Raw genomic sequence first — 12,009 nt, 5'->3', positions numbered from 1 at the left:
TTAAAGCTCATTGAGGAAAAGTATTTTTTTAGTTTAAATAAAGTGAAATTTGTATGTAATGAATTTATGGAGGATGATTAACTTGATTTTATTCATATTAAAAATTCAACATTATTTAAATCTAAAATTCGTTGAATAACTACTGCAGTGTCTTACTGCGGTGTTGTATAGAACATGCCACTTTTTCAAATATTTATAATTAAAGAAACTTGCTACGGATGTATTTAAAAAAATTTATTTTATAAAACTGACAGTTAAACAAATATATCAATTCATGCATTTCAATTTTAAATAATTATCTATTTTACCATCAAATCGCGTCACTGCAGTTATTTTTTCAGAGCACGTGCAGAAGCATTTGTCTTCGAAAACAACAAACACTTAAAGAAATATTTCAAATAAATAATAACCATTATGCTTAGCATGCTGTTCAAAACAACAACTCGGGCAGACACACGTTTGAAGCTGGCGAAGAAGATAGAGCTACCGAACAATTCAACCGGCCTGATAACATACAGACTTCCATCAGCTGCAGTGATGGACGCTGGCCAGGTGCTCGGTTTGATCGAAGAGGCCGCAGATACGACAGACTTTTCAGAAGGAAGCTCACTGTTGCACCACAAGTGCGTCAACTGCCACACGTACAACGTACTCATCGAGCAGGAGCAGAAGAGATACAGCATGGTCATGTCGTTCGAATATGATGAGTTCATGTCAGTTGATGATGCTTTCAAGCTCAAAGTTCTGAAACCCAAGTTTGAATGGCATGCATATTCTTTTGAAGTTACCATGGAGAAGTCTGAAATTATAGGTGAATGGCTATTTTCTCTTCGAAACATACTTTTTTGCATTGTAAGTATTGTTTGTGTTTCTAACAAAGTTGTTTGTTGGAATGTTTTGTTTGAATGAAACTACTTATCTTTAACAAAAAAAAGTGAGGATAATGATGATGATCGATACAACATAAAACATTTAATTCTACCTAAAGAATGAATTTTTAATTTCAAAAGTTTGATGCAGATCAAATGATTTGTTCATTTATTTGTAACGTTTAAAAACAACAATAATAATAATAACAACAATAATATAAAAAAAACGATAATAATAAAATTAATAGATTGTGAGAGCCACCAATTCAAATGCCTGAACAAGTGGTGCATCTTGAAAGAGTTGCAGTGTGATGGCAAGGACGATTGCTATGATAATTCGGACGAAATGGACTGCTGTCAGTTAATTGATTGAATGATTAATTAATTAATTAATTGATTAATTTCTGAAATTAATGGTCGTTCAACGAAACGCAGAAATTATTCAATGTTATACAAAATTTTAAACAAAAAAATTTTCCCAATTTAAATTCTTACAATTGAATTTGAAATAATTCCAAAATAATTGAATTTAAAAACTAGCGCCAAATAAAACTGTGTCGACTGCTACGAAATATCCAACAAATACTCCAGCAACAACTTGGTCGGTACCGATAATTGCGAAAACATCCACAACTCCAAAGCCGAAACGTGGAACAACTCTTCCAACAACATTTCATTCAACAACAACTACACCGACGACAACAACGAAAACGACGACGAAAACAACAACAACAAAAACGACACCAGCGACAACACAAACTGCAAAAAAACTCACAGCCACTCCATCTCCAGTTGTTTCAACAACAACTAAGAAGAAAAAATACACGAAGAAAAAGCCATCTCCAAAAACAACCAAATCTCATAAAACAACTTTGACTCCAACAACAACAACAAAAACAACGTTATCATTGCCAAGGACACCAGGAACAACATCACCATCTCCTTCATCATCAAAACTGGTCAGAGAGAGCAAACGCTGCAGAAATGGATTCAAATGCATCACTGGTCAGTGCATCAGGAAGCGTCAGCAGTGTGATGGAAAGTATGATTGTGCCGACGGATCTGATGAACTCAACTGCCTCAAGACAGGTTTCTTCACGTCTTGTTTACGTTCGGTTCACGGTACTTTTACACTTAATATGAAGCATAAAACACTATTTACAAAATTATTAACTTAATTAGAAAGGGGGCATCTGAATAGGATTTATTTTTATCATTATTAATAAATTATTATGCAACGATGAAACCGTAATTTCAATTTATGTAACCTTACTCACATTGACAACGTTTTGTGATAAAAAATAAGCCTTCCACCTTTCCTAGTGCTAAAATAATTTTCAATTCTTTCAGCTTTTAGTTCTTTTAATAATGATAATGCAAACTATTTTATGAAGCTAATCGATTTTCCAAAATGTAACAAACTTGCAGCCAGGCCAACAACATCAACAAAAAATCCTCATTCGAAAAAGAAATGCAGAAACGATTTTGAGTGTGGTGATGGTCGGTGTGTTGAGCTGAAGCTGATCTGTGATGGCTCATACAACTGTCTCGATGGATCCGATGAACTCAACTGCGATAAAACTAGTAAGATTTGTAACTTATAAACTGTTTGTAGTTCTAACTAATATTTTTTATCTAAAAGTTAAATATGAACATTATATCAACGATACATCCTACAAATATGTATATACCGACACGACATCTATATACCATCTCTATATTTATACCTGTTGATAAACTGGTAGCTGGAAATGTCAAAAATTTATATGAGGCATATCGACTAACTTCACCTCAATTTTAAATTTTACTGCTATTAAATTTTGCTAACGTTGTTTAATAACATTCCGCTCTCTTGTTTTCAGTGTTTAACTGTTAATGTTTTATTCACTTTTGTATAACACGTCTGATCATTATATTACAAGTTAAGATTTAGTATCTTGCTCGCAAAATGTTTTAGGTACTTAAGTTATAAATTCAGTGCCCGATTTTATTAATCGATTCTTACGTTCATTCACAAAACAAAAACCTCAGACATCCATGTCCCCACCAAGAAACCCTCCCTGCACACGACGAGGGTCGCCAGGCGAACCACCAGATACAGTACTTCAAATTATTATTTGCGATTATTTCATTTAAAATTTTCTGGTCAAACTTGAGTTACTACTCAAATAAATTTAGAAATGTTTATTTGTGAATTCGGTTAAATTAGGCAGTTTTGAATTTATTAAATTTTTTTATTAATTTGTGGATCTTTTTTGCTTTGACAATCTTTAAAAACATTTTTCAATTAGTTTCGGATAACTTTTAAAAAAACTTTTATGATTATCATGAAAACAGCCAGTGGCAAGCATAATAAACGAAATGAGATACGAATGATAGCACTGAAATGATGAAGCAAACCCTAACCACGTAGGTTGCCAAGCAGAGGAGTGGAGGTGTGCGGACCAGCAGAAGTGCATCCACGTGGATTGGAGGTGTGACGGCAGACCCGATTGTTACGATGGCAGTGACGAGACCAACTGCGGTCTGTTGCTGCTTTTGTTTGCAGTCGTTAATAAATGTTTAATTCAACATTTCGATCGTACTTAATTTGAGTAATTACCTTTTCGCCGTCAAAAAACACAATTTTAGAAATGCATACACGGTCATAATATTCTGTATGATATATGTGATGCCTCACAAGTCGTTCACATCTGAAAAACTGTTCGAATAGTTAAGTTTAGTTCGCAACCGTGTTGTTGCTTCAAAAACAAATGTTACAATTAACTTGTCATACTTGAAGCTTGAATTGGTGTTTTTAAGATTAAAGTATTAAATTAGACTAAAATAGAAACCCTATTTTGTCTGACTTAAATCTTATATGCAGATGTAATGCAGCTAAGTGAAATAATTACCCAATTAGGCATTTACAATTTAATGACGTACAAAAACAGCGGCTTGCCAGGCGTACGAATTTCGATGTACGAAGGATGACGTGTGCATAGACGAGCGGAAGAAATGTGATGGAGTCCCTGATTGTTCAGATTATGAAGACGAACAACAGTGTCCCGGTCAGTTCTTCATTTTTGAAGTTTGATATAATTTTTTCCATTAAGCACTGAGTATTGAAAGGTTTTCACGCCGCAATGGTAACGAATTCAAATATTTCTTTGAAGCCTAACGGTATGAAGTTTTTTCATATGGGAAAATATTCTGTGCACGGTTACGTTAAATGACTTTCTAAAAAAACTTTTCAACGTTAAACAAAATCCACACGTCTGCTCTTCTTCCATCAGCACTACCGCCTGCCTATCAATGTTCACTCAATGAGTTTGATTGTGGTGGTGGTCAGTGTATCGACCACACGCGTCGTTGTGATGGGCGTCTCGATTGCTACAACCAACTTGATGAATCCAGCTGTCCAAACGGTAACTAAATATATAGAAAACGAATTATGGTGATAGAAAATTAAATATTGTATCAACTCATGAACAATGTTTGTTTACATTATTCGTTGCATTGAGTTTAAGTTCAAGTTACTCAGTTATTGAAAAATGTTTGTCTTAATGACAAACAGCCTGCCAATTGAGCGAGTTCATGTGTGTGGCTGACGGGACATGCTTAGATGAACGGAAGAAATGTGATGGAGTGTCTGACTGCTCGGATAATCAAGATGAGGAGGGATGTGCTGGTTGGTGGAAAACTATTTTTAGCCAATCGGTCACAAACATGTCTCAGTTTAATTTGATGCGTGAATTTTTATTAACTTACTTATTTTCCACGAGACTAAATCTGTAAGCATGAAAAATTAAAGAACACCATTCATTGACGTTATTAACTTGTTAGCCATTTTAAAATTCCACCAGTCCGGCCACCAGACTACCAATGTCCACCACATAAATTTGACTGTGGTGGTGGTGGTCAGTGCGTTGATTACGAGCAACGTTGTAACGGATATCCTGATTGTCACAATCAGGCTGATGAAACTAACTGTCCAACAGGTTTATATTTTGATATTTTATTTAGCTAATTTTAAATTCTATCTATTCGTTCAAATGGCTGCCAACTTTTTTGATTGGCGAGTTGGCCCATTATAGACAACACTTATTGTGTATTGAGTCGTGTCAGGCATGGAATACAAAAAATCCCTCCCCGACTAACCAATAAATAAGTTTGAGTGACGATGTTTTGCAATGGTAAGTATGCATGTTTATTGTAAGTTGTGGAAAGTGAAATAAAACCGCTCCTATATCACGTATATAAATATATATATATAATATAAATATATATTTTCATGATTATATAATGTAGGTTGACCATAAGTGATTTGTTTAATTTTTATTTTACAAACTCATCTTTTTCCGTAACCGAATCAGCAGCCTGCCGAGAAAATGAGTTTAGATGCAGGAGGGATGCTACGTGCATCGATGAACGAAGAAGATGCGATGGAGTACCCGACTGTTCAGATTATGAAGATGAACAGGAGTGCTTCGGTTGGTCTCCGACTTCTTGATTCTTTCGTCCTTAATCATTCTAGTTGCTATTTTTCATTTATTGGCACCATTCTTTTTTTCAACATTTCACAATCACACAATGAGGATCCATGCAGTTATAATTTAACAGTTGAAGGTTAAAGTGTTACTATGTTGGTCGGTTTAACTGCATTCGAGATAAGTATGATAAAACCAGGGAATGTCTGTCAAGCAAGATGTCCTCAAATCAGTTTTCATATACAAACAACAGAAAAAATATGCTATGCATGAAATAAATCAATTAAAAATTAATTAAAATGTATAAAATTAAGGAAAAAATATTTATTAATGAACTATAAAAATTATAAAATTTGATGAGTTTAATGAATATAGTTTTGTTTATAGAAACAAAAGAGAAACCAAACTTTAAAAACGTGCAAGGATGCGTTTGAGGGCCAGTGTAGGAATTATATGGATAAAACTGTAAGATGTCAAATTTATGGCACAAAATGATTAAAAGTAAATAAGTAATTTTTCAAAAATTGATTTTCTTTATAAAAACCAGCCAAAAAATTAATTAATTAGACGTTCTTCCGTTTAAACATTTTTTCTGAATGGTATTTTAGCAAAAATTCTTCTGACAGACAAAAATTTGAAATTTAGACTATCTTATTTACTTAACAAAGCGTTAAATTAACATTTCGAAGTGAAAGTTAAGACGATAAAAATAAACGGTAAATTTTTTAAAATCAAAGTTGAATAATTGTTCCCCAGGTGTCAAACAATTTTTAAACTAATTTTATTTTAAATAAATCTATTTAAAGATAAGAATTTTGATTTTATTTTAACAAATTTTGTAGTTCGAGTCAGCTTTTAAAGTTTGCGTTTTAATAAAAACACCTCAAACTGTTATGAGGTATGGTTACAAAACACATTAGTGTTATGTCTGCCGGCCTAAAGGTGTGTGTATGTTGTTTGTGTGTGTGTGTGTGTGTGTGTGTGTGTGTGTGTCGTATATGTATACTCCGACGCTCGTTTCTAAGTCGGCCGGCATTTGAATGTTAATAATAACTTTTACGTAACAATAATGAAGGGTTTTAAAATGTGGAAAAAATTAAAACTAACTAGTTATTTTTTTATTATCAGATATAATATGTTCAAAAAACTCAATAGAAGAATTAAAATTTTTATTTTTCACAATCTTACAATCAACTTGTAGTTTAATTCACTTGACACAAAAACAGTACCTCTCCCTATCCTACCACCAACTTACCAATGCCCACCGCATGAATTTGATTGTGGTGGTGGTCAGTGCATCGACCACGTGCGACGTTGTGATGGACATCCGGATTGCTACAACCAGCTTGATGAGACAGGATGTCCTGCAGGTCCCTGTTGGATTAATTTTTTGCTACTATAGCTTAAAATACTGAACTACATTTAATTGAATTATTTATTGGTAAATTCCTTTTATGTTAAGTAATTCGTTGTATTCGTTGTGAAAAAATAGGTTTATTAAAATCGAACTTGTTAAATTAGTCTAGATATTTTAATCATGTAATAAGAAATTTTAATTAATTTTTTGATTTCTCTATTCTCTTCATTATCAGAATTTTATATGCGTGTAACAGTATGGAAAAAAAAGTCTTTCACATATATGTTCCTTTTTTAATATATATAATACAAGTTTTTCAAATTTTCTCAACTTTTGTCAATATTTTATGAACCGACGTTTCTAAGACTGTCTAATAAAGAACTGGACAAAATGTAGTTTTTCCAAGCGTTTTATGAATAATGTTGCAAGTAACGTTGTTTCAAATTTTGACTCATCATCTGATGAGTTGATTAATAATTCAGCAGCAGTCTGCCGAGCAGAAGAGTTCCTCTGCAGGAGGGATGCCGCCTGCATCGATGGACGGAAAAGATGCGATGGAGTAACCGACTGCTCAGATCGGGAAGATGAACAGGAGTGCTCGGGTTAGTTTCTATCTAGATTAGTTTTTCATCTATTATTTTGAGAATAAAGTAAACATGAAACGTTCTGCAGACTAATGAAATGATTTTTTATAAATGTTTATCTTATGTAAAATTAAATCAGAAGATAAAAAAAACCCGAATCTAAATGTTGTCTCAACACAAATGCTTTAAGCTCCACCCGATGAGCCAGCAGCCTACCAATGTCCACCACATGAATTTGATTGTGGTGGGGGTCAGTGCATTGACCACATGCGCCGTTGTGATGGGCGTCCCGATTGCTACAACCAACTTGATGAATTTGATTGCACACAAGGTTTTGTTATTTTTAAATTTGAATTTAAATGAATTAAAGTTTTATTCAAAGAAATTAATAATATTAAAATCCATATCTGTCGTTCATTTTCAGTTAAGAACGTATTTTTATAAATCTTAACTGGCAAAGATGCGTCAGCGCTTCGTCTAGTTACGTGTTAATAAATAAAATTTAGTAGGATGACTCATGGCAGGGTTGGATTTAAAAGTGTAAATGTCCAGGCGCAGCAAGGAATTAATTAATTAAATTTTTCCTCACAGTCAAACATAATTTTACGTTCATTTTTGTAGAGGTCACTTCTTTGTCTTTCTAAATACGGCTTTTAGACTCGACAAAAGTTGCATAGCAAATTTGCGATATTCGATTCGAGTTAATTTTCCAAGATTTTTAAATCAAAATACAATGTTTAGTTTTGTATTAATATAATTTTTCATATTTACATCAGTTCCCCCAGTCAAATCACCAGCGTACCAATGTCCACCAAATGAATTTGATTGTGGTGGCGGTCAGTGCATCGACCACATTCGACGTTGTGATGGATATCATGATTGCTACAATCAACTTGATGAGGCTGGATGCCCTGCAGGTTTAGATTGTTGTATTTCATTTTTATGATGTCATTTTAGTTAAAAACATTCAAATTATAAAATGAGCTCCTTGATTTTACTCACTTCACAATTGAAAAAAATAAGCGAATGCTGTTAAGCTTTTAGAAACATAGCGTTGAAATTAAGTTCTGGGTTTGGTGGACAATATAATTTTAGTTAATACGTGGCTTAGATTAATAAACTTTCAAGCAAACAAAACGACAGTTCAAACAATTCAAAGTTTTTCTGAATTTTCATTCGAAACTGAAATTGTTTTTGTTTTTCCACGCCGAACCTGTGTAGTCCCACTCCCTCCCCAGCCACCAGCCTACCAATGTCCACCCCACGAATTTGACTGTGGTGGGGGCTACTGCATCGACAACATTCGACGCTGTGATGGACATGCTGACTGCTACAACCAGGCTGATGAGTCTGGCTGTCCAATAGGTTATGACGAAGTTTCACTGCTTTCAAAGTTAAATGCCATCGCTAAAAAATAAATTTCTACTTAAATTTTTCTCAAAATTATTAAAATCCCGTTTTTCTGTTGACTTTCAACTAGCAGCCTGCCAATCTGGCAAGTTTCTCTGTGTTGTTGACGGCACATGCGTGGAGGAACAACGAAGATGTGATGGAGTGCCTGATTGTTCTGACTACCAAGATGAACTGGAGTGCACTGGTTGGGATTGAACTAACACTTCTTTCTTTAAACTCGTGTTTGAAAAGTATGAAGTTGTAAAATAATTTTTGTTATCAGTTTCTACATCAAAGTTGAAAACACTTTTTGAAATTTGAAGAAAAAAATAATATTTTATTTGTTTAAAAAGGAATTAAATATTTAGTCTTAAATTTATGTTTCTCAGCACCACCAGACCAACCTCCAATCCCACCACCTTCTTACTACTGTCAATCAACTGAATTCGACTGCGGTGTTGATGGTGGTGGTCAGTGCATTGACCACATGAGGCGCTGCGATGGATATTTTGACTGTAGCAATCAGCTCGATGAAATCAACTGCCCCCCAAGTAAGATTTTGATTTTCATTTTTATACGTCACAAATATTCCAGCGACTAAATCGAAATTTTCAAATTGTGGATTTCGGCATGACGTTCTACAGGTTTCGAATAATCTGCCACCTAAACTTCAAAGCAGTAAATCTTTCCATGTTTAAAACACATCTCAAAGTTTTCTTGCTTGAAGATACAGGCTTTTTGCGCTTGATGCTTAATAAATCGCTGTTTAATTATTATTATTCATTCTTTTGTGATTTTTTGTTGATATTAATAATATTTGCTCTTATAAATTGCAAATAATGATGATACATTAACAACTCATTAACATGTTAACGACCCAATTTTACTTGTTTTCTATTAGACTCATTTAACGAGAAATTCCACCAAACCAAATCATGTAGTTAATTATAAATAAGTGTCTACATGTCGTTCCAAAATTTTTCAGTGAAAAATATTTTGTCCGTGTTTATTGGCCAAACCAATTTGTTTTTTCTACAACTAATTCTCACGGTCAGTTTTTAATAAGACAGCCGATGAAATAATCTTCGCCGTAATTAATTTACGAATCACTCATTTGTCACGTTTGTTCAAAAATATGGAACGAGTCTGGCTCTATGGAAAAAATATTATTGTAATTATTTGATAATTATCTCTAAAAGGAAAATTCGTTTGAGGTTATATTAATTTGATGTGTTACTGACACTGGTATTATGTCAATGTGCATTTATGTGCCAATTTACCTCTGTGTAAATGTGGCAATTAATTTTATACCTCTATGCCACTTATTTTACTCACAACAACTCTTAAATCTTAATTAACAAAATTTACTCCATACCTTCATGCCATTTATTATTATTATTATTATGAAAAAAACATGGGCGAAGACAAAATGTTCCTATGTCCGCGACACAAAATTAACAATAAAATTTTAACACATAAACAATGTCCATGAATATATGTTAATATGTTCTGTTCATACATAAAGATCAAACAAAAATAAAAATATAAACAAAAATATAAGAGAATAATAATAATAAAATAATTGTACTCTCTTCAACTCTTACGTAACGAACGATAGAGCTATCCGTACATCCGTCGTTCATTCAAATTCGATCCGGTATGTCGGTTGTCTTCGAATGTGTCGTGCGAGGTCTGCCCTCTGGTGCCAGCGTCCAGATCACCTGGTACAACTCACAACAGGTGTGATCACGTTCATTATTTAATTAATCGTTCGTTCGCTCGTTCGTTCGTTCGTTCGTTCGTTCCTTCATTTATTCATTCATTCATTCATTCATTCATTCATTCATTCATTCATTCATTCATTCATTCATTCATTCATTCATTTCAATCATTTATTTCCATATAAATGTTATAATTAATATTTCTGTTACCATAGCATATCAATCAATATCTTACTTCTGCTATAATAATTAAAATAGAGACTACGCATTTTTAGTTGAAAATACAATTAAACAATTATTACATCGATGCGATTAGCTAATTTGGAAATATAAAGAAATTTACTCGCGTAGAAACTGCCATGGAACGCCGTGGCATACGGCCATCGACTCAGTATAACGAATGTGGATGTTCAAAACACCGATGAGTACTTCTGCACTGGGACTGACCTTCCTGTGGCTAAGGCCAGATTGGTGGTTGAAAACATCGGTACGTCTGCTTGTGTGTGTTTTGTTTCTGTTATGTTAGTTTGCTTGTTTTACTGGGCTTTAGACTGGTCCAACCGTTTATTAAAAATTGTTAATTAATTAATATACTAGACATTTTTCAAGTTATAGATTGTTCCAAAATAAAAGAATGATGTCGAATAATTGAAAAAAGTTGTTTCTTCAACATTAAATAAATTTTCGGAAATAAAACAACACGACTTAGAAACCGGCAAGATGACGACGAAGGGCCAACGAGGCAGACCCCAATGCCAGCCCAATCAGTTCAGGTGCCAGGATGGACGTTGCATCGACATTTCGTACAAGTGTGATGGCTCCTTCGATTGCCTCGATAGGTCTGATGAAAAATCTTGTCCAACAGGTGAGTGTTTGTTAACATTGAAGTATTTATCCAACAAGTTTGCTTTACGATTATAAGGAAATTATTGTCGCAAATTTGGAAAACACATTTAAGATGTTTGGATAAAATAAATTCATCAATTGATTTTAAGCTTTATCACTCATGTTCTTCAAAGTTATTACAACAGAACAGACACAAAAATTAAAGTCCAGTTTTTATTGAGTCATATTTTTTATTTCACGAGCAATTATTTTGTCACTGAGTCACACATCAAGAAACTGAAAGAAATTGATTTAAAGTTTCGCCGTTGAACCCGTAGAAAGGAGAGCCTGCGAGCCAAACCAGTTTGAGTGCGACGATGGTTCGTGCATCTCGAAGATGTGGCTCTGCGATGGAGAGAGGGAGTGTGCAGATCAATCGGACGAGTTGAACTGCGAAGGTTTGCTAATGGAAAAGTTGTTGGGAGGAGTTTGTTGGATGAGTGAATGGTCCTGCGTAGTCGTGAAGTTATTTTGAAATTTGCAAGTAACAAATTGCATTAATTTGAATATTGAGGTTATTAAAATTGTTGCAAAATTTTTGGTTTAAAACAACTTGCAGTTTATCAGTTTTGAAAAACCTTCAAAACTTATTGAGGCAGTAACATAACTAATACGACTCATCAATTTAATTAAAAATGTAATACTTTCATTACAAAATCCATCGAAAATAACCAGGCCAACCCCTGCGATCCCCTCTTCCATTCTCCATGGCTTCCCGAACGAAGTGCCACT

At 33.9% G+C, this 12,009-nt stretch overlaps 1 protein-coding gene across 1 annotated transcript; it reads left to right on the top strand.

Annotated features, from left to right (window-relative positions):
- Nucleotides 1-1,116: 1,116 nt before the first annotated feature.
- On the top strand, nt 1,117-11,752 carry HELRODRAFT_79448 (hypothetical protein; the record flags this gene model as incomplete). The annotated part of the gene is made up of 15 exons (XM_009019537.1): nt 1,117-1,229; nt 1,834-1,968; nt 2,347-2,453; nt 3,292-3,393; nt 3,803-3,919; nt 4,145-4,276; nt 4,426-4,539; nt 4,727-4,840; nt 7,181-7,297; nt 7,491-7,610; nt 8,077-8,196; nt 8,525-8,644; nt 8,760-8,876; nt 11,135-11,248; nt 11,565-11,752. Coding segments are annotated over 15 exons (1,830 nt in total), but the record flags the coding sequence as incomplete, so codon positions are not given.
- Nucleotides 11,753-12,009: the final 257 nt, after the last annotated feature.

Source organism: Helobdella robusta, assembly GCF_000326865.2.
Source record: "Helobdella robusta unplaced genomic scaffold HELROscaffold_25, whole genome shotgun sequence".
NCBI classification, from domain to species: Eukaryota; Metazoa; Annelida; class Clitellata; order Rhynchobdellida; family Glossiphoniidae; genus Helobdella; species Helobdella robusta.
The sequence above is the reverse complement of the archived record's forward strand: the minus strand, read 5'-3'. Positions and strand labels throughout refer to the sequence as shown.